The sequence below is a fragment of the Hyaena hyaena genome, unplaced genomic scaffold, assembly GCF_003009895.1.
Source record: "Hyaena hyaena isolate Hyena2069 unplaced genomic scaffold, ASM300989v1 scaffold_71, whole genome shotgun sequence".
Taxonomy (NCBI): domain Eukaryota; kingdom Metazoa; phylum Chordata; class Mammalia; order Carnivora; family Hyaenidae; genus Hyaena; species Hyaena hyaena.
Window position 1 is genome coordinate 1,096,577 of NW_024080704.1, and position 22,285 is coordinate 1,118,861.

General features: G+C 55.7%; 1 protein-coding gene across 6 annotated transcripts in view; it reads left to right on the forward strand.

The window, feature by feature from the left end:
* The window catches only part of TNS1 (tensin 1), a 182,022-nt gene that overhangs the window by 71,017 nt on the left and 88,720 nt on the right, over positions 1 to 22,285 (forward strand). For 2 of the 6 annotated variants that reach the window (XM_039233097.1, XM_039233098.1), the window contains 5 exons: positions 8,758 to 8,799; positions 10,077 to 10,127; positions 16,071 to 16,120; positions 18,342 to 18,513; positions 21,666 to 21,716. In XM_039233097.1, the coding sequence (XP_039089028.1) occupies positions 18,346 to 18,513; positions 21,666 to 21,716 (219 nt within the window). In that variant the 5' untranslated portion in view covers positions 8,758 to 8,799; positions 10,077 to 10,127; positions 16,071 to 16,120; positions 18,342 to 18,345. Of the gene's footprint in view, positions 1 to 528; positions 1,349 to 3,800; positions 3,824 to 8,757; positions 8,800 to 10,076; positions 10,128 to 15,751; positions 15,980 to 16,070; positions 16,121 to 16,327; positions 16,411 to 18,341; positions 18,514 to 21,665; positions 21,717 to 22,285 lie in introns of those variants that run through there. The other 4 variants (XM_039233094.1, XM_039233099.1, XM_039233095.1 and 1 more) reach the window with 4 other exon arrangements.

Here is a 22,285-nt window from a genome sequence, read left to right on the forward strand (position 1 = left end):
GATAGAAACACTTGATGCAACCAGGTGGACTTTTCTGGGGTCCCTTCCCTTCCCTTCCCTTCCTTTCCCTTCCCTTCCCTTCCCTTCCCTTCCCTTCCCTTCCCTTCCCTTCCCTTCCCTTCCCTTCCCCTCTCTCCCTCCCCTCTCCCTTCATTTATATGGTGTGAAGTTGACACACAATGTTACATTCATTAGTTTCATGCTTTGGGATTTCTTTCTCTAAACAGCGCCAACCACCAACCTACCTACATAACCTATTTGCCAAGGGATCTGAGATTTCGAGGAGGGTCTGTCCCTCCATCTTTCTGTCCATCCATCCTACCAACAAACCTTTCCTGAGCACCCACCTTGTGCCAGGTGCAGTTTTAAACTGGGGCTTAAAGTTATTTTCTGCCACGATGCCAGGCCATCTAGAAGGTGGGTGGGGTTAGGTGGCATGGAGCCACAGGAATGAGAGGACTTTAACACCATTTAGTCCAGTAAGTCCCTGAAAAAATATTTTTTGACTTTTTTTTTATTGTGGTAAGACGCACAGAGTATAAAATTTACCATCTTAACCATTTTCGAGGGCAGTCCGTGGTGTTAAGTGCAGGCCAGCCGCCTCCAACCATCACCCACCCGTCTCCAGAACTCTTGTAAAACAAAACTCCACCCATTAAACAGAATGCCCGCCTCCCTTCCCCAGCGCCCTGCAAGCCACCGTTCTACATTCTATCTCGTATCTCTGTGAATTTGACCACCCAAGTGACTCATGTAAGTGGAATGCTATCACATGTGCCCTTTTGTGACTGGCTTGTTTCGCTTAGCGGGATGTCCTCAAGGCCCTGTTGTGGTGTCAGAATGTCTTTCCTCTTCAAGGCTGAATAACGTTCCATTGTACGTGTGTCACAATTTGCTTGCCCATTTCTCCATCAGTGGCCATTGAGCTTCCTCCATGTTTTAACTCTTGTGACTAATGTTGTTTTCTTGATAGCACCCAGCCTCACGGGCATGAGGTGGTGGCCCTGTGATTTTCAGATGACTTTCCTGAAGGTCGGATCTGAAGCGAGGAGGCACCGTGCTGCCTCATGGAAGAAGAGAAGGATGTGATGTGAATCGGTTCCAGAGAAGTGCGCGGAAGCCTCAGCCCCGGCGCCTCTGTCTTGCCCTCTGTGGCTAGGGATCACTTCCGTTTGAACACCAGTCTCTTGATGAAATTTCATCTTGTAGCACTGCCTGCCATGAGTGACCATCTTGGGAGATTCTAGAACACAGAGCAATGTCAGGAGAGATGAGCCCTGTATAGCCTTGGTTTTTAAAGGAGAGAGCAAACTCAGGGCACTGCATTCCAAAGAAGATTCCCAGAATGGTGAGGGAGGCTGAAAATCTCAATTTGTGCAATAGGGCTGCGTGGTCTGGAGAGGGAGAATATGGAGTGGGTGCAGAACGGCAGTAAGAACGTGAGGAAGGACAGCTTGTTTTCTGTTGCTCTCCAGAGTAGAACCTACTACGTGGAGGTTCTTAGAAAGAGGAGGAGACTTGGATGTAAAGAGGAGCTTTCTAACACCTAAAATGGCCCAGCGGTGCCGCCTGGGAGAGTCACTGTCTATTGCAGGACCCATACTCACCGACACCTGTTAGGTGTAAGGTGGGTGCTGGTGGCAGACCCTTACTCTGGGGAGCGCCTGGTGGAGGTACTGGGCTGTGAAGGTACATGGTTCCTGGAGGTCAAGGCATCCACTTAATATGCTGACCACTACCCCCAGGATCTCTCCTGGGAGAGGCCAAAGTTAGGTGTAGGGCCTGGCCCTCGGGCGCCATGTTTAGCGGGGGAGGGGAGGGAGAGAGAGAAGTATTAGATGGAAACGAATTAGTGCCCGCCTGGGGGCAGGGGTCTGACCAGAGGTTGCCTTGGGAGCCAGGGAAGGAAGCAATCAGTTTGTGCTGTGGTAGTTGAGGAAGTCCGTCTCCTGTTCCAGGTCCAGTTTAAGATTTGAGCAAATGGAAGAGAGGTAGGAAGGAGGAGAGAAAGCTGAAACAGAGAGGGGGTGGGGCCTTGGCGTGGGTTACTGAGCCTGTTGGGAGCCAGGGCAAACCCAGGGTAAATGTTTTTGGCCAGTCTGCCCTTGCTGGGTGGGGGAAGGGGGGGTGGGGAAAGTGGGGGCAGACAATCCTGTCGCATTTTGGTTGGTGTCCCTGGCTGGGCGTGCTGGTGGAACTGGCTGAGTGTGGGAATGGAGGCAGAGCGAACCTGGCCTGTGTGGAGGAAGGGGCCAGATGAGGGAGGAGCCCACAAGCCGGGCAGGGGAACTTGAACTTGATGAGCCAAGCAGTAGGGCCGTTATGGGTCCTTGAGTGGGGAAGTGACCCAAGGCTGGATCTGAGAGTCTGCTGCCAGCTGTGGGGTGTGGCTGGGTGGTGAGGGGGCTGCAGGGAGTGGGAGGAGGGCTGGGTGCACCAGAGGCGGGCGCAGGTGCTCAGTGGGTGCAGAGAGGATTTGGACAAGAGCGGCCAGAGGGGCAGGGATGAAGGGAAGAGCGGACTCCCAGTGGCCTGGCCGAGGGAGAGCAGCTTCTAGGGTCGATTGGGGGGATAGGAGGTGTTGGGGAGGATACTCCCCCTCCAGCCTAGCCGGGTGAGCGCATCCCACCCCTGCCGCTGCCCCCTCTTGGCTGGGAGCTGTGCACTGGCGCTGGGTCCCTCGGGGTGAACTGAGGCCGGCCCGAGGACAGGAGTGGGCTTGCCTGGGCCCCTCCCTGGGGGGTGCAGGGAAAATCAAGCATCACATTCCATTTAATCACACCCAGCCTGTTCTTTTTCTCTGGTGGCCTAGGCCTGCCCAGGAGAGGATGTCGCCCCTGGAGTGACTTCACCCAAGCACTTCATGGGGAACCAGGCTGCCGGCCTCCCTCCTGCTCTGGCCGGGCCTAGAACCCTGCTTGTTCCGTGCCCTCTCTCCAGCCCCCTGCACCCAGTGCTGATGCCCAAACCCAGTGGCTCCCCCTTCCCAGGACGGTGGTATTTAACACGAAGGGTGAGGGGCCAACAACAGGCTTTGAGGTGAAGACCTGAGCTCACGCAGGGCCGGCCAGCTTCCCGGACACTCGGCTTCTGCATCTGCAGAAAGGAATTCAGGATGCTAACTGTGCAGCCTCTGCGGCAGCTGGCTGGCCTATCCCTGCATGGGGTCCCGCGCCCACCCCTGGGGCTGTGGGGTCTGTAAGGTGCCATCCCGGCTGTGCCCCCTCTAAGTGCCCCGGAAATGGCGCTGCCCCCTCTTCCTTTTTGCTCCCAGCTCCTCCCTTCATCTGCTTAGGGTTCTATTTCTGGAACGGAACAAGTAAGCCTGGAATAACCCGCTGGGGATCCTGGCAGCTGAGGACCCCCCCAGCCCCCCGCGGGCCCTACCTGCCAGCTCCCACCAGCTCCCCCCACCCCAGATAGGCAGTGCTGCCCGTGACCTCACAGAACGTTGCCAAGGCAGTAGATGTGATGTCATGGGGTCTTTTTGGCCTGAAAAACCACCCAGATTCCAGGCCTCCCAGGGGGCAAGAGTGGGGAGGGCTGAAGGGGTGGAAGGGAGGAGGGTGTGAGGAATTTCTGGACAGAATGTTCCTCCGGAGGCTGAGTCTGCATTCTGCGCCAGACCCCTCCCCCCAGCCCTGGGCCTGGGCATCTACCCGCCTCCCCCCACTGGCCCTTGCTTTGCCTTTTCCTTCCTCCACAACCAGCCCACAGATACATTTTTTCCCCAGCCCACCCTCCCTGAGGCCACCAGTATATACTGCACGAGCCCCTAGGCATTATCCCAGCGACCCAGCCCCACGGACCCGCACAGTCAGGGGTGGGTATGTGTGCATGGAGGGGACGTGTGTGTCATTTTTGGGGGGAAAAAAAAACTCGAGGAAAGGATGTGCAGTTTCCCTTATCCGCCCTGTGGTTCACAACCCCTCACATTCAGGAAGTTCGCTCTGATGTCTGATCTCAGTGTCTCCCGCTGCAGACTGTTTCCTCCTCTTCCTATGACTGTGCGTGGAAGGAGGCTCTTCCTCCTGAGGGTCCGAGACAATTAGTCGTTAAGTCACAGAAAGCTGGGTTCCCAATGGGAGGGCAGTTGATTGAGAGGAACTCTCAGTGAGTGACGATCATTGCCTGGGGGAGGAGCTAGAACCGTTGGGACGGTGAGGGGACCCAGTTCGAATACCAGCTCTCCTCCCTACCTGTTGTGCAGCATTGGGCAAGTTACTGAATCTCCTGGGCCTTCTGTCTCAGCTGCAAAATGGGGTCCCTGCTGACCTCACGGGGCGGTGATGAGACTGATGATGGTGAAAGTCAAGAACCTGATACTACGCCCAGATCATTAGCACTCAATGAACAATTGTTGTTATTGTGTTATGTATGTTATGAAGAGGCATCACCGGGCGAGGGCCAGGGAGAGGGAAGGCGAGTGAGGCATCCAGGGGGGAGATGTGAGGAGGCATATTGCTCTCGGGGCGTGTAGGTGCGTGTTGAGCAGCCTCAGAGTGAATGCCTCCTGACATTTTCTGCCCTACGCACCTCACCCTCGTCCTTGCCTCGCTGCCGACTTCGGAGTTTGGGACCCTAGAGCAGGGTGATCTGTGAAGAGTCAGGCTTGGCCATCAAGTGGCACCAGGTCCAAACCCTGCCACCTGCTTGTTGTTGTCCTTCCTGGGGGCAAGGAAGGTTCCCGAAGTCCCCTGGTGGGGCTGCGAACTGGCTGCCCTCAGCTTTGGGAAGCCTGGAGTCCTCAGGATCTAGGTTTTGTGCTGGGACTGGGTAGGGGTGGGGCTAGATGAGGGGGCTCCCTCCCTGTTTCTGCAGCTGAGCCTCAGGGGGAAGGATGGGGAGAGCCCGCAGGGAGGCATCCTGCTAATGCTGCCTGCAGGTTGCAGGAGTGAGGGACAGCCAGGTGAGCTCAGCGGTGGGCTCCAGAGACCTGGGTGCGGGCCCCAGTATTGCCGTGGACCTCCCCGTGAGAGGCTGGGTGACTCCTACCTCTCTGCACCTCAGTTTCCCCATCTGTGAAACAGGGAGGGAGGGGATGGTGTCTGAGGTCCTTCTCAGAGTTGGTGTTCTGAGGAGTGGTGTGCAAGGATGGGGTGTATGTGTGTGTGTGTGTGTGTGTGTGTGTGTGTGTGTAGAAAGGTTCCAACCCCAATCCAAGCAAAGATGGAGGTTAGAGAGCTCAGCTCCAGGAGGTCCGGGGGCACCAGCCTCACTGTCTGGGGGGAGCATGGTCAGGGGCCAGGGAAGACAGTGAGGGGCTGTTCTTGGTTAACCCACTGGGTTGATATTTGCTGAGGGCCCACAGTGTGCCCGGCCCAGTCCCAGGCCCCGGGGGCTCTGGGGACTTACCTTGTAGTGGGGAAGGAAGACCCTAAATGAGATAAGCAAGTAAAATACATAGTGTCCTGGAGAGTGAGGGGTTCTAAGAACAAAACTAAACCGTGGAACCGGGAGAAAGTATGTGTTTGAGTGGGTGTGTGTCCGCGGGCCGAAGGTGGGCCGACAGCCCAGGCACTGTGGGTCTCTCTGGCCATTGGAGGTCTGGGTTTGTCAGCTCAGGGCCCACAGCTTGGGGTGTTGGGGGCTTCCCTACAGCACAACCAGGGGCCTGGGGCAGGGGCAGCCTCAGGGAGACTGTGCCCTTGGGTTCCCCGTCCCTTGCCTTTTTCAGTCCCAGAAGCCCCAGAAACAGAGGAGCAGGCCTTCAGTCCGGGCGCCAGAGAGAGGGGCGGGGAGCACCGCGTGCACGCTGGGCTGTGTTAGCAAACACTGCAGGGAAACACTGGGTGTTGAGTTCGGGAGGGGGTTTTGGAAATTTTTATCTTCTCAGAAAGCATCTCGACCAGTAAGTCGAAGGCATCTGATGGCTGGCCCTGTGGCCGTCCTCCAGCTGGCACGGGGAAAGGGTGGGGGCAGAGGGGCTGGTGCTCAGAGGATTGCTGGCCAGGAGGGAAGTTTCTCTTGTGGTGCTGAGGCCTGTGGTTTCTAATATTGACCCATCTCCCTGGTTTGCATCGTGCCGGATTGGGGAGGGGTGGAGCAGGGGGAGTCAAGGCAGGGTACGGGGGAGCCTTGGGAGTGTGCAGGGTGGAGATGATAAATAACAGCTAACATTTATGGAGAGCTTCCTAAGTGCCAGGCCCTGTTCTAAGTGCTTAATGTGCTCCGTCTCATTTGGTACTCACAAAATAGCGCTCTGCGGCCCTGTTGAGGAGCAGCAAGGATGAAGTGACCTGCTTGAGGTCTCAAGTTAGTGGCAGAGAGAGTCAGGAAGGGGGTCCTGGCTGCTAACCCTGTTAGCTTAAACCTGTGGTATTCAAAATGTCATCCCTGGGCCCAGAAACCTTTGAGAAATGCATGTCCTTGGGTCCTACCATAGGGCCACTGGATTAGACCCTCTGGGCATGGCCCGGCCACCTGTATGTCCACAGCCCTCTAGGGGATTCTGAGACGCCCCCTCCCCCGCTCCCAAGTTCACATTCTATTCTGCCCAGAGTCAGACCTCTCAGGAGTTTTTACCCAGAGCAGGACAAGGGGCTCTTAAGGGCCTGTAATGGGCCTGGGGCATGTACTTTGTCTCCACCTTTTACGTCCAATCCCATTTCTGTCCTTTCTGTCCCCGCCCCCCCGCCCCGCACCCCCTGTCTAGGCAGGCTGGTTAGGAGTGAGGGCTTTGGAGTTGGGAGATCTGGATTCCAATCTCAGTTTTGCGGTGTAGACTCTGCACATAGAAGGTCCCTGGGATCAGCCCTCCTGGAGTTTTCCTCCTTTCCTGGAGGCCAGAGCAGCTCAGGGAGGAGGCTGCTGGGCCTTCCTGCCTAGCCACAGTCTCCACAGGAGCATTGCAGAGCCAGAAGGGATAGTTGGAGGGGGGCGGGGGGGTGTCAGGGCGCCACTGCCAAGGACTCCCGCGGTTGGGGCTGGTGGTTGTTGGAGGCTGAGGGGAGAACCTGGCCCCAATTAGCAGGCAGCTCCTAGAGATGAGTCTGGGATAGGGGTCCCTGGAGATTTCCAGATCACCCCTGCCTGGTGGCCTATGGGCCGGGAGTGAGGTCTGAGAGGGAGCTGGGTGAGGACTGAGGCTGGGCTGGAATGTGGCATCTTTACTTCTCCAGAGCCGTCCTCAGACTCCAGGCAGGCTGACCTGGGGACCGGGAGGCGCTAGCTGACTTGCCTCCCTGTCTCTCACTCTCTTCCTGGACCCTGTCCTCCCTCAACCGTCCACATTGCCTTGGCCTTGAGCTACTCAGGAAGTTTCATCCCCTGAAAAGAAGTTTTGGCCTCAGCCTCCCATCTTCCAGGCCATAGGGGAAAAGGAGACTGGGCCATTTCCAGAAAGAGCACTGCTACCTTGATCTCTGCTGGCTTTCTTCCTCCGTGCCCAGCTTTCCTCTCTGACGCCAGGACCTTTCAGAGGGTCATTCTGTCCTCTCCCCTGTCATCCTCAGGGAGGGGTGAGCAGCTACCAGGAATGGGGTTAGGGCAGGCGTTTCCTGCTTGGAGACACTATCCTAAGCTGGTCCCTGCTCATCTTGGCAACTGCTTGCTTTCTAACCTTCACGGTCATGCTCACATCCTTCTGTGTGATTCAGGGACCCCTGGAACCACTTTACTGGGTGGGAAACAGAGCCCTAGAGGTGGTAGGCAGGAACTGGATCTGGAATGGGATATTTCTCTCCTGTTTGGGGGAGTCCAAGGAGTTCAATTTTCAAGATGCCTTTAGTAGGAAACACACAAATGTCCCGGCAGGGAAAGGGTGGTTGGTGCTGGCATGAGGGACAGGACCAGTCCACAGGCATTTACTGGTGGCCAGTTACACATACATCCCTGTCCCCGGCATGAGGGATACGGCAGCTGAGTTGGTAAAAATGCTGCTTTGAATGTCTTTTGGAAGCAGGTAGGTTAAGACTCCCAAGACATATTCCCATGGTGAGATTACTTACACCCTAAGGACCAGAGAGACATAGCACAGAGAGCAGGCTAATTGAGTTCCAGGGTGGGAGGGAGTCCTCCTTACTGGGTGTTCAGGAAGGGCCTTACGGGGGAGGAGAGCTTGTTGGAAAAGAGCATGGATGGTGGGGGGGGGGGAGGGGGGGCGGGGCGGCAATTTACGAGCAGAGGCCTGGATGTGGGAATAAGCAAGGAGATCTAGGCACAGGTCTGGACGGGGCAGAGCTTTGGAGCCAGGGTAATGGTGGGGGGCTGTGAAAGCCCACAGAAGAGTTAAGATTCTGGCCAACTTCATCCTGGACTGTGAGGGTTTCACACAAAGATCATGAAGCACAGAGTCCCAAGATGGGGTTCAAATTTGTTGTGGCCAGTAGCAGTCAATGTCTTTGGGCTACTCGTTTACCTTGTCCTTTTCTGTGAAGTGGGGCTCAAAGGTAATAATGGGACCCACCACACTGGGTTCTTGTCATGAATAAATGACAAGGTGAAGATGGCTGGAATGTAGGAACCAGCATGACTTTGACTCTGGCTCCTTTCTGGAGGGGTCCACAACTGAGTCACACGCATTGGTGAGAGGTTTGTCAAGCTGGGTGGTTCTAGTACCAATAGGATTATTTTTCATTTTCCAAACTCTACCTCCCAAGCATGGGGCTAGCCAGGTTAAGTCTGAACCTTGGGTTGGCGTCATCAGGCCTGCTTCAAGAGGCACTCCGCCCATCATGGCCACCAGCCCTGGGGAGAGAGCCAACCCATGGCTGTTTGTCCTGAGGCCTCACACTGTTTTCTCCCTGTATTTTGCAGCCCATCAACCCTGAGAATGCCCCAAAGAATGTAGCCAACACGGTGAGTGAGTGATGGCAGGTGCTGGGCATTGTGTGGGGGGCCCGGAAAGCAAAAGGTGGATTTGGGGGAAAGTGAACAGATGTGTTTGGGGATGTCTTTCTGGAGTAGACCTGGGAGACTTGGGGGGAAGTGACGAGCTTGTGGGTCACGTTGGGAGAGGGGCACCTGACATCACTTGAGTGTTCGGAAATGGATTGCTAGGGAATTAGGCAAGTGGGAGAGGCCAGTGGTTAAATGTGGGTTTCGTTATTAAATATGTAGAATGTGAGAAAGCCGGGCAGAGGTTTCCGAACAGAACTTTCTGACTTAGCAGAAAGACAGACAATTTTCCAGTTTCCTCAAGGCAGCACAGAGGAGGAAGGGAAGGGAGTGGGTGGGCCCTGATGTGCAGAAACCGAGGTTAGCAGCTGAGGGGGACCTCCTGGCCATGGCCGGCACGTGATAATGGGCTGACAGTTGGAGGGCTTGTGTTCAGATCCTACCTCATCCAAGCTTCTTTTTCTTCTTCTTCTTTTTTTTTTTTTAAGTTTATTTATTTATTTTGAGAGAGCAAGCGAGCAGGAGAATAGGTGCAGGTGAGGGGCAGAGAAAGAGAGAATCCCAAGCAGGCTCTGCACCACCAGCACAGAGCCCAATACTGGGCTCGAACTCACAAAGTACGAGATGATGACCTGAACTGAAACCAAGGGTCGGACGCTTAACTGACTGAGCCACCCAGGTGCCCCCTTCATTCAGGCTTCTAGTTGTGTGACCACTGGCAAGTCATGAGCCTGCCTGTGCCTCAGTTTTCTTTTTTTTCTTTTTTTATGTTTTATTTATTTCTAGGAGAGAGAGAGAGAGAGACAGTGTGAGCAGGGGAGGCTCAGAGAGAGAGGGAGTCACAGACTGAAACAGGCTCCAGGCTCCGAGCCGGCAGTCAGCACAGAGCCCGACGTGGGGCTCGAACCCACGAACCGTGAGATCATGACCTAAGCGAAAGTCGGACGCTCAACCGACTAAGCCACCCAGGCGCCCCTGTGCCTCAGTTTTCTTACCTGCAAAGTGGGAAGAGGAAAATCATAAGCATGGTCGTGAGACGCAAATGAGTGAGTTGGGTCGCTCTGAAGGGCCTTTAGTGGCAAAGAAATGCTAAAACACACGACTAAGTTCGCTCCGAGGCCCTTCTGCCAGCCCCCTCTCCCCCAACCCCTGCCAAAGCCAGGTGGTGAAAAACGAGGGTGCCGTTTGATTACATTCTTTGACTCCCCTCTCTGACTGCCTTTTTTCTCCGCCTCCAGGGAGAAGGAGCTTTCCGGGGTGGAACCACACGGAAAAGCCTTGAGGAAGAGGTAAGTATGGAGATGGAGAAGGGAAGGGTGTGACTGGGCTTGTGGTGCCCTGGGGGGATTGGAGGTTTGGGTGCTGTCTGCTACCTGCCTTGTTGGGAGCAACCCTTGCCTTCTTTCCAGAAGGACAGGCAGGGGTCTCTCAACGCTACGGCTGAGCAGGGAGGGAGGAGGAGGGATGGTGAACAGTCCCCATGTACTTATGCACTGGACCTCAGCCTTGGCCTCGGCCCCCAGCTTGGCTGGATCCAGGGCTCCAGAGCTTGTTTGCCCATCATTTTGCCAGACCTCGGAGCTCCGGGCTGGGGAGGGAGGCCACAGAGGCGTGCTGGGAGGTCTGGCTCGGTAGTGAGCAGGACACCAGCAGAACTGCAGCAGAGGGATGACGGACAGAGGTGAAGAAGGACTCCTGGGCTCTCAGAGGGTCGTCAGGCCTCAAGGAAGTGCTGGCTCTGCTTCTTTGGAGCAAGGGGTCTTTGAAAACGGCACAACCTTCCGTGTGGCTTCAATGCCATCAATTCTGGAGGAAGAAGCTGGAAGATGGGCCAGTTGATCCCTCTGGGCTCTTCCGGCCCTGCAGTTTTGGCGGAGCTCAATGGGCAAATTGCCTAAAGGAAAAGAGCCTGGGGAAGGACAGAAGGGGCTCTCCTGGGTCCCTGCTGTGAGCAGTGCTCGTGTCTGGGCTTGTCCTCCTGTGCCCAGGGTAGACGCCCCACACAGTCAGGCCTTTCCCTTTCTCCCCGACCTGTGTCTGACGATTTGCCCCTGTGCTGGCCCCCGTCGTCGCCCGCCCCGATCCTCAGAGGAACAGGGAGTGGTTTTGGCGGTTGGCACAGGGGAGCTGTTGATGGCGTGAGGCCCTATCATCTGACAGCTGCCTGACCCGTGGTGGGGAGGGCCCCGGAGGGAGGCGCTAAGGCAGCGGGAGGCAGCCACTGCAGGCGGCCGCCACGGCCACATTGCCCTGGGGCAGCCCTGCATGGGCAGCCCTGCGAGGTGGAGGCGTCCCTGGGGCTGCACGACTTGTCCAGGAGGAGCGGGAGCATGCCTCTAAAATTAGGGGGGAAGGCTCTGTTCAAGGTATGCATGGGTCCTAGGGGCATGGGGTGCACACGCTGGCGGGGGGGAACTCTTGTCCAAGTTGGTGGTATTTTGGGGACTGGGATGTGGATCAGAAATTACGTTTTGTGTGTCCCTACTGCTGAGGACGAACTAAAGCAGTGCACACAGAGCATATAATATATGCTCAATAAATAGTAGCCATTTGTATTCCTATTATTTTGACCAAGGGCCTGGAGCTGGGCTGGGTATTTTTATGATCCTCACATACCCTGCTACAGTGGATGCTATGGTCCCATTAAACATTTTTTTTCTAATGTTTATTTATTTGAAAGAGAGAGAGTGAGCAAGGGGCAGAGAGAGAGGGAGACAGAGGATCCAAAGCAGTATCCATGCTGACAGCACAGAGCCCAATATGGGGTTGAACTCACGAACTGTGAGATCATGACTGGAGCTGAAGTTGATGCTTAAGCGACTAAGCCACCCAGGCGCCCTTGGTCCCATTTTTCAGATGAGGAGGTAGAGGCTTGAAGGGGCTCCGTGAATTGACGAGTGCCTTCCCCACCCCTTCCTGGGTCTGCGGCTTGGATTCAGTGGTACCGGCTCTCCCGGCCCTTGGCCAGGGCATGATGGGCACACTTACAAGCTAGGTCCTGGTGCTGCCGCTTCCCACAGCCCCAGCCTGGGCCAGACATAGCTTGTCAGGGAAAGCTGCAGCAAGAGAGTGAAGTTAGACATCATGAGGAACTTTGTGACGCGATGGTGGGTATGACCTTGGTCCCGGGGAAGAAACAAGTGGCTCTTTAGTTGGGACGGGAGGTTTCTTTAAGAAGGAAAGTTTGTTGATTTGGGATGAAAGCGTGTGTGTCTGTTCTGTGCCAAGGTGGGTAAAGGGTTGTGTCCTGCCTGGATGTGGGAAGAGGGACCCCATGACTTCGGGTTTAGCTTCTCTAGTCCTGGGAACACGTGCAAGGCTCAGCAAGTGAGCGGATTCCAGAATGGCCCATGTACGGCAAAGGAGGGAAAACCTGATGTTTAAAGTTCCCGGACGCCTCTCCCAGGATGGGTGATCCCAGGGTCATCGGTTCATGCCCTGCTCAGTCATGGGGGCCCCCACGCGGTCTGCCCCGTGCCAGGAGACCTGCTCTTGAGGCGGCACGGTTGCGGCCCTGAGCCTGGTGCCGTGCTGGTGCGCCTGTTTGTCGAGCTGTTTTCCTGTCTCTGGCCCGGGGCCCAGGCCTCACAGCCGGAATGGTTGTTTTCCTCTAGCAGGGCTGGTGTGTAGAGAGGTCTGTGGATGGTGTGCTGTGTCGTACTCTGTTTTGGAAAAATCCAGGCTGGTGGGCAGGAAGGAGAGAGGAAGGGGTGTGGCTGGAGGGGCTGGTGGGGGCGGGAGGGGGTGGCCACAGCTCCCAGAGCAGAGGTAGGAGTGGGGACGGGCCCCTGACGTAGATTGGGCACCGAATTCTGACTGTCTGACGTGGCCCCCGGTGTTGCTTATGGACCCTCCTCCCAGCTCGGCCCCTTGGGGACTGGGGCTCAGGAAATGGCTTTTCTTTTGGTCCAGAGTTGTTGTGTTTGGTCTGTGGACCTCAGAGGCAGGCAGGACTGTTCCCACACAGTTGTTGCTCTGAGCCAACCCCACCCAAGGGCTGGGGTTCCCTCTCTTTACCGCACAGTGAAGAAGACGGCAAATAACGGAGCCTAGGGCCACAGACCTTGAACCACTCCTAAGTGTCCGAGTGGGGAGTGGTCGTTGGCAGTGAGGACCAAAGCAAAAAGAGTTGGCTGGATCAGCGGGACAAAGGGTGAAGGTTAGATATTAGGAGGAACTTCCTGATGGAGAAGTCAGACACTGTTTTGGTGGGGGAGCTGTGGAATTTCCTTCACGCTGTTCTCTTAGTGAAAGAGAGATCGTGGTTTGGTGATGATTGTAGGGGAGTTCCTGGTGCCTAGGGAGCTGGATCAAAGTTGTATTATCCATCTCTGTCCTGGGGGAAGCTGGGAGGAAGTGAAAGCCAAATGGGCAAAGGGCTTTGAGAGCCCCAGAGAGAAGAATGGGATTATAGGCTGACAGCAAGCTCATTTTTCTTTTTCAAATAATATCTTTGTAGTACTCTTTGTAAAAGCCTCTGGAAGTTTCCCCTGGGGGCTTTAGGTGGAACAGGTGAATCACATAAGATTGCATGAACATGGTGTTGTACCCATTTTACAGATTGGCCAGTGAGACCCGGCAGCGGCTTCTCATGTCTGTTCTTGAAGAATGTCTCCCCTCCTCCACTATAAGCTCTCTGAGGTCAGGGATTTGGGCTCCTCTGGTCCCCGGTGCCTGGGACACAGCGGGTGGCTCTCAGTGAGGGTTTTCGGAATGAGGAGACGAGCCCAATGACAGAGAGCAGAGATGAGTGATCTCTCCACTGGCCGCCAGCCTCTTGGGGGAGGGCCTGGGGGCTGAGGCGTGCATCGGGGGGGCGCCCATCCCTGGCCTCATGGGTGAGGTCACCTGTGTGTTCTGGAGTCTTAGGCCGTGCCCGCTCACCCCCTTGCCCCCACACCTGTGTGCCATTCTCCATGTCCACTCGACTCAGGCTTGTCACCCGCGTGTGTCTGCCTTCTGCCAGCGAGTGTCACATGTCCTCAAACTCTGCAGAAAACAGGAAGCCCCGTCAGCTAGAGGACAGCCCAGTGATTCAACAGGGGATGACCATCCAGCTGTTCCCGTCCCTGTCATCAGGTGGGGTCACGGTCCAGGGCAGCTTCCTCCCCTGCCGCCCCTTTCCCGGCCAGCCTGGCAGAGCGGAGCCGGCTTGGACTTTGTCTTATCCCCTCTGGAGGCGACATGGCCAGACGCTGTTGGGGCCAAGTTTTTATTTATCTTCCTGGGCTTTTTTGGGGTGGGGAGGTTAAGGAATGTGGAGTGTTGTAATGCTGGGAGGGGGGGTGGAGAAACGGGATCCGGCTCTCCTGGCCTGTTCTTCCTTTTCACCCCTGCGCCCAAGGAGGCTGCCGGCTCCCCTCGGCTCCCCAGCCCCAGCGCCATGCTGGTCTCGGCATCACGTTGTCTCCCTGCAGCTCCGTGGGCCTGGACCTGTGGCCCTGACCACACCGTGGGCCTCGGCTACAGCTGTGGCTTCCCGTTGTGCGAGGCAGCTGTGGTGGCCTCCTCCAAAGTGGCTGTGGATCAGCAACAGCTGAAACCCAAGGGGCTATTTATAGCAGGGTGGCCCCGGGGCCTGGAGCAGGGCCTGAGGCCTGGGGCCGTCCAGAGGCTCCTCTTCAGGGCCCAGTGAAATCAAGACGGATGAAGTGTTGGGTCTCTGTGTTCCTCTGGGTGGGTAGTTTTGGAACAGCCTGGTTTGGGGCTTGAAAACCAGACACGATCCCTCCTACCACCCCCTACTCCCCCATGCCTGACTCATGCAAACCCAAGTTGTCATGGCCAGGGGTCTGTGGAGGGGGACAGACACTTTCCTCCCCGACAGCCCAGCTTGGCTGTTTCTCCTGCTGCTGCCTCAGAGGCTGGGTAGTTCAGAGCTGGGCTGTAGCCCATGCAGGGGGTGCTTGGGGTGCAGCCTCCTCACAGGTGGCTGCATAGAGAGTCCTTCTCTTCGCGGGGCTGCCCTGACTTCGGGCCCTGCCGGCTTCAGGCTTCCCCACGTGCTCCTCTCCTCAGGGCCCCAGTGGTTAAATCCAAAGTCTGAGGGTGAATCCTGCCAGTCGTTGTCCCGGGGGTGAGTCACTGTGCCTCAGTTTCTCCTCTCCCTGGCAGACTGTGGTCCTTTCTCCTCGGAGAGGTGGTTGCAACTTGGTGGTGGGGAAAGGCTAGCTTCGGGGAGGCACAGGGATGTGTGGAAGGTGCCGATGGGCTTGGAGAGCTCTGGCTGGGCCCAGGAATCTCGAAGTTGGGCGTTCAATTTTGCATCATGTGAGGTGGCTGACAGAATGGGTGGCAGACGGTGGTAGAGGTGATGCAGGCCTCCGATTTTGTATAGAGATGAATGTGGGTTGTACGCATAACTACCCTTTTAATTGTATTAGATGTAATAACAGTAACAATATAGACGTGCTTCATACACATGCGTTCTTTTACTCTTCAGACAGCTCCATAAGGATGGCCCCATCTTACATGTGATGATACAGAGACCCTGAGCGCTAAGTCGCAAGGTCGCCCAGCAGGATGTTGCAGGACCTTGACCATGAGCTTTTATCACTGTGCCATTGGGTTGTCTTGGGCTGTTGGGGACCCGAACTTGGGTCTGTTTGCCTAAATTTGTGCAAGTTGACAGCCCTAGAGATGAGAGTGGGTGAGGGGGTAACAGACGATGGACGGTGGGTCCTCAGGAGGATGACTGGCCACCCAGCACTGGTCCTGGTCGGTACACGCCACCCCTCACTGCTCTCGACCCACAACTTCTGCTCAAATGGCTGCTTTGAAGGGGAGGAGTGTGGGATGCTGGTGGTCAGGGGGCAAAGGTTCAGAGCTGGGCAGAGGCTGCTGTCACCAGTCTTTCCTTCTGTCATGCTTGCGGTCGGTGTTCTCCGCTGGGGGTTACTGTTACGACGTCCAGTGAATCAAGATGAAGTGTGTTTCCATCCATTTAGTAACTGTTTTATTGAGCGTGTACTCAGTGCAGACGGCACCAGCCTGGACATTTCTCAGTACTTGGGGTTTCTTCCTTCCCTGGGCCCTCTGGGGGCTTGCGCGCACACTCACAAGGAATTGGCATTGACTGCTGTTGGCGTTAGGTCGCTGTGTTGCCCGGATGTTAGGGTGCCTGGGCTGGAATGTTGGCAAGGTGAGAGGAGCATCTGTGTTTGGCCACTGCTCCCATGGGCAGCTCTCCCCTGGCCTCCTTCCTAATGCCGCTTCTCCTTCCTCTGTCCCAGGGCTCCAGCAGAGTCACCCCGAGTGTCCAGCCTCATCCCCAGCCCATCAGGTATGCCTGGCCTGTGTGTGGGGCAGGGGGCGAGGGGTGAGGTGCCGCTGTGAGGTCACTGTGGGTCTTTCCAGGAAGTCATGCCCTTGGGTGTCTGAGACCGAAGTCATAAAGCTACAGGTAGGGAGCATGGGCAGATGGGCAAGCCACCGAGAGAGGATGCGGGTAGCTGCAGACCCTTGGAAATGACCATGTTTTGAGTTCTAGCTCGAAGCCAGGCCTTGAGCTGGATTTTTTTTTTTTTAATGTCCCTGCACGATCTCATCTAGTCTTGGCAACAACCCTGCAAGGTAAGTATTCTATTCCCATTTGGCACATGGGGAAACCGAGTCTCAGGGAGGTGCGGTGACTTGTTAAAGGTCACGCATCCAACAGGAGGCAAAGCCTGGGTGTGGTTCGGGACTGGTGGGCATCAAGGTTGTGCTAGACCCAAGTCCTCATCGTGGGCAGGGGTTTTTGATGTTGGAGGGTCATTTATGAAAGGACACTTCTCTCTCTGGCTGGACTGGCAGGGGCTGGGGAAGGGGATGCACAAGGACTCGGTGCCTTGCTGATCTGGAGTCTGTGTCCAGGTCCTGTGGTTTTTTGGCTTGGGCCCTTCCCTCTCTGCCTCACCTCCACATCTGAGGCTCCTGAGATAAGTGAGAATCTGGCTCCGGGGAAGTGGAGCCCAGCCAGGGAGCGCTGGTATGTAGCTAAAGCTGCCAGTGCCAGCTGCCTGCAGACCTGAGCGGCCCCTTAGAGAATCCTGTCCTTCCCTTACAGCTGAGAACCACCTTGGGGTGAGGGTGCAGGGTGCGATGCTGAAGTTGTCCAGGCGGTGGCACTGTTCTGCCTTGGACCCCCATCCCCGCCCCCAAAGGCTGCAGTGAGAACCTTATCTTAGGGACAAAGAATGGCCCAGCTCAGAGGTCAAATTCAAACTGGTCTCCTTACCACAGCCCACTGGCCCCTCTGCCACTTGGCTCCTGTCCTTGCTGCCGTGGAGAAGCCACACCTTGCGCTTGGCCTCCCTACCTCCAAGCCCCATGTGCACAGTTGGGTTCAGAGTTAACCCTAGTGGACATCTGGATTCTGCCAATGCCACCCTGTCTCTTTGAAATACGCTGGTGGTATTTCTCTGCTGCCCCTCCAGTCTCACCTTGACCCTGCTGTAGTGAAAGTTTCTCAGAAGGAAATGGGAGTGTTGCCCGCCTTGGATAGAAAGAGGAAGGGAGGCAGTAGGGAGTTGGTGACAGGGTAAGAAGGTATGGTGACAGGGAGGGTATAAGTTGCCCCCAGAAGCCACAGGTAGGCCTCAGAATGGAATTTCAGTGTCCTGAGACCCATATCCCCTTCCTGCCAGCCCTCTTGGGGCCACCCTGGGCCCTCCTGCTGGAAGAGAAGCTGAATGAGGTATAAAGGAGTGAGACCCACCTCCCCTCACCCAGTGCCTAGCCCGGGGGCTCCTCGCTTCTTTTAGGAGCTCAGGTGGCCACCTACCACCGCAGCAGCAGAGGCTCATCACCCTCTTAGAAGTCACGGAGGCCACTGCCAAGAAATAGCCCTTGTGGGCGGTGGGAGCAGCCAGAGGTGGGGGAGAGCCAGGGAACAAAGGGCAGGAGCTGGCCTGCCTCTGGGGAGGGCTGGAATGTGCGCTGTGGTCTGGCTTACTGGAGCCCAGGTGAGCTTGTCACCTGAGCTGCCCTTTCCCCTGAGAAGTCCCTGCGCCCCTTCCCCCCAGCTTGGGAGCAAAGGGAGGGCCGCAGAATGCTTGGCTTCCACCCACTGCTCTCCTTCCTATTCCGGATCCGTCCCAGAATCCTCTGGAAGACTTGCGCCAGACCAGGTGGCCACAGCATGTGGGAAGGCCGAGCTGGACTCCTGGGCTCCTGGCATGTTCTGATCCTGACCCTGACCTCTGGGATTACAGGTTGAAGGCAGTACCAACAGGATTGATGGGCACCTAGGGTTGCTGTCGTCACTGTTTGGCTTTGAAATGGCCCGAGACCCTTGCCAGCCCCTGCCCAGCTCCCTTCTCCCTGTGCTCCCAGCCTGGCCTTGCTGGCTGCACTGGCTTTGCCAGGGGAGGCCTCTGGCCTTGGCGCTGGGTCAGGGGACAGCCAAGCCTCCGGGGTTGGAATTATGGACCACTGATGGTGTGTAGGGGGTACAGATCCCAAACCTTGCCCTGAGGAGCAGGGTTCTGATCCGCACCCCCTTCTGCCTCCTGTCTCTCCAGAAACATGAGTGTGAGCCGGACCACAGAGGACAGCTGTGAGCTGGACCTGGTGTATGTCACAGAGAGGATCATCGCCGTCTCCTTCCCCAGCACAGCCAACGAGGAGAACTTCCGGAGCAACCTCCGAGAGGTGGCCCAGATGCTCAAGTCCAAACATGGAGGCAGCTACCTGGTGAGGATGGGGCCTGGTACATGTCCCCCACCCCCGTCCTTGCTGCTGGTGCCCCTGCTCACCCGCCCTGGGCCAGCTCTTTGCCTTGCTCATGGCCTGAGTCTTCACTTATCCTCCAGCCCAGCTTTACTGGAAGGAGTGTGTCTGCGGCTGGAATGTGGCATCTGGAGCCAAGCCACATGTGCCCGTGTGCGTGCATGTGCTCACGAGTGTGTATCCGTGTGCGTGCATATGCGCATGAGTGTGTATATGTACAGATAGGCATGTGTGTGCATGTGTGTGCCTATGTGCATGTGCTTGAGTGTATATATGTGTACACACGGGCATGCGTGTGCATGTATGTGCCCATGTGCATGAGTGTATGTATATGTACACATGTGTGCATGTGCATGCCCGTGTGCATGTGCGCATGCACATGAATGTATGTATATGCACACACAGGCATGTGTGTGCATGTGTGCCCATGTGCACGTGGGCATGAATGTATATATATGTACACCTAGGCATGCGTGTGCATGTGTGTGCCCGTGTGCATGCGTGCGCACACAAGTATATGGATATGTACACATGGGCATGCATGTGCACATATGTGCCCGTGTGCATGTGCGCGCGCACATGACTATATGTATATGTTCACACGGACACGTGTACGTGCACATATGCATGTATACATGGGCATGCATGTGCCTGTGTGTGCCTGTGTGCATGAGTGTGTGTATATGTACACATGGGCATGTGTGCGTGTGTGCATGAGTGCATGTATGTGTACACAAGGGCATCCATGTGTATGCCCGTGTGTGCATGAGTGTATGTATATGTACCCATGGGCGTGTGTGCACACACATGCATGTACACACGGGCATGCCTGTGCATGTGTGCATGAGTGTATGTATGTGTACACATGGGCATGTGTGGGTCTGTGTGTGCCTGTGTGTATATGTGGGTGTTGAGCAGGAGGAGAACCTAACAAGAATTTGTGTTATCGAGCGCTCCCTGTGAGGCAGGCCCTGTTCTGTCTGCTTTCCACATACTTAACTTCATGGCAGTGCAAGAAAGCAGGTTTTGCCAGAGCACAAAGAGGTGCGGTGTTTGCCTGCGGTCACAGTGTCAGGAGGCGGTGGAGCTGGCACACCGCCCGTGCCTTGAGAAGTCTGACGCCAGGGTTGTGGCAGTGCGCAGCCTAAGGGACCTTGTGTTGCTGTCACGGGGATGGTGCCTGGCCCAGGAGCACATCGCGAGTGTGGACGAGGGCCCCGGTGGGGCTCTCCCCTAGTGGCAGAGGGCCGGCGCAGGGGATTGGCACTCACCTTGGCCCCAGGGGAGGGCTCCGTTCTACAAGGAGGTGCTTGTGGAGTTGGGTTGCCCCTGCCGAACAGACGAACAGACCGTGCAGCCACAAGGGGCCGCCGTGATGTGTGAGCAGAGTCCCGTGTCAGAGGCTGTGTTAGGTCCCTGGGGCTGCTGTGACAGATTGCCACCAACTTGGCGTCTTGCAACAACAAAACGAATTTTCTCACGGTTCTGGAGGCTGGAAGTCCAAATCGAGGTGTTGGCCAGGCCATGCTCTGTCTGCAGGCTCTATGGGGAATCCTGCTTTCCCCTTCCTGGTTCCCAGTGTCTCCCAGCGATCCTTAGTGACCTTGGCTTCCCACTGCATCACCCCAGTCTCTGCCTCTGTCCTCACACGGCCTTCCTTCTTTCCTGTATCTCTCTGTGGGTCCTCTTCTCCTCTTACAAGGAAACCAGGCATCGGACCCAGGGCCCGCCCTAAATCCAGAATGATCTCATCTTGAGATCCTTAACTACTTACATCAGCAGAGGCCCTATTTCTAAATAAGGTCACGTTCCAGGTGGATATGAATTTTTGTGGGGTGCTGTGGAACCCACCACAGACAACTGTCCATCAGCTGTGTTGGGCAGTGTTGAGAGCCCAGCTTCAGACATCAGAGAGTCCTGGGTTTGAATGCTGGCAGTGCTCTTACTGTCTGACCATGGCCACTCGTCTCACTAAACCTTAAGTTCTACATCTGTAAAATGGATCTGATTGTACCACCTACCTCTTAGGGTTGTTGAGAGAACTAAGCCAGCTGCTAGGTGTAAAGTCCTCAGCATTGGGCTGGCAGGTTGGGGACACTCGAGTGGTAGCTGTTGTTAATATAGTAAAGTGTGTGCGGTTACAGGGTCCAAGAATGGACTCGAAGCCATCTGGGATCATTCCCAGTGTCAGGAGTCTAGGATTCTGTGGGTCTCACTGCCATGCGACCCTCCCTCCGTCTTGCCCATTGCAGGCTGTGTGGTCCGCTTTCCTGGGCAGGGGACAGCACAGTTTTCTTAGAGTTTCCTGGGCAATGAGGTGGAGGTGGAGACAGGAATTCCAGGGACTGGGGGGGTCTTATGGGATGTGGTTTGGTGTCGGGGTATCTGCTGGGAGAGGGGCGCCAAGGGTCTGAGGGGCCCCACTCAGGGTGATTTGCAGACTCTGGAGGGCGTCCGACCACAGAGCTGGTGCTTTTTCAGAGGCATGAGGTTCAAAAGTTGACACGTGAAGTGGAAACCAGAGATGGCCAAACACTTATCATGTAACACCACCGGATTCCCGTCCAGTGTGAATGGGTGACATGTGGGACCCGAGACAGGCTGCATCCCCTTCTCATCTTCAGCTTGAATATCTTGAAACAACATCTTGGGGGTCTGTCTGCTCACTGAGGGTTGGGGCTGAATGTCTTTGTACTTCTCTCTCCTCGTCTTTAACTTTTTTGTTAATGTTTTTATTATTTATTTTTGAGAGAGACAGAGTAAGAGTGGGGGAGGGTAGACAGAGAGGGAGACACAGAATCTGAACTGTCAGTACAGAGCCTGCCATGGGGCTGAAAGTCATGGACTGAGAGATAATGACCTGAGACAGAGTCAGATGCTTAAATGACTGAGCCACCCAGGATCCCCCTCTCTCCTCTTTATCCTGAGAACCTATAGTTGAATGCCTGTTGGTCAATGTGTGGGTCTGATGGGACTCCACTGTAAGCTTAGGGATGGATAGAATTTTCACTGGGTGGTTGGGAGGAGTGCAAAGGCAAGGAAAGAGAGACAGAGAGACAGATGGACAGCCAGCCAGCTAGCACCATCTCATGATCTCTTCTTTTTCCCCCTTCTAGCTTTTCAATCTCTCTGAGCGGAGGCCTGACATCACAAAGCTCCACACCAAGGTGAGCTGATGTGAATTAGGGGTGGGGGCTTCCCACTGCCTGGAAGAGAAGGAGAATAGCTAGGCTCCCTCTCCTGTGGTCCCTACTTCAGACTCGGGCGGCGGGGGGGGAAGGGCTGAGACAGTTTGCAAAGCCTATTCTGTTTCTATGCCAGCTTCCATTTGGACACAGAAAATACCGTATTTACGGTTTCTATGATACAAATTGAAGACAGCAAAGCTGGATGCAGCAATTTCCCACCCAGGTCTACCCCCTGGGGTGCATATAGCATCTCTGGGGTGAGGCTGGAGCTGTGAAAGTTTTAGTCATATTGAAAAACATTTTGGATTTAAACTGACTGGGAATTGCCAATGGCTGGTTTTCACTTGCTCGCTCGGCGGGCTGAGTGCCAGGCTTTGCGTGGATATCTGCTCTGCCTCCCAGATTCTGTGTCTGTTGCTGTGGGACCCTGGGCAGGTGACAGTTCTCTGGGCCTCAGTTTGCCCCTCTGAAAGTAGATGGCCTGGATTAGATGTGCTCTCTGGGCTCTTCCAGGCATTTCTCTTTTAGTTTAATGATCAATGAGGTGA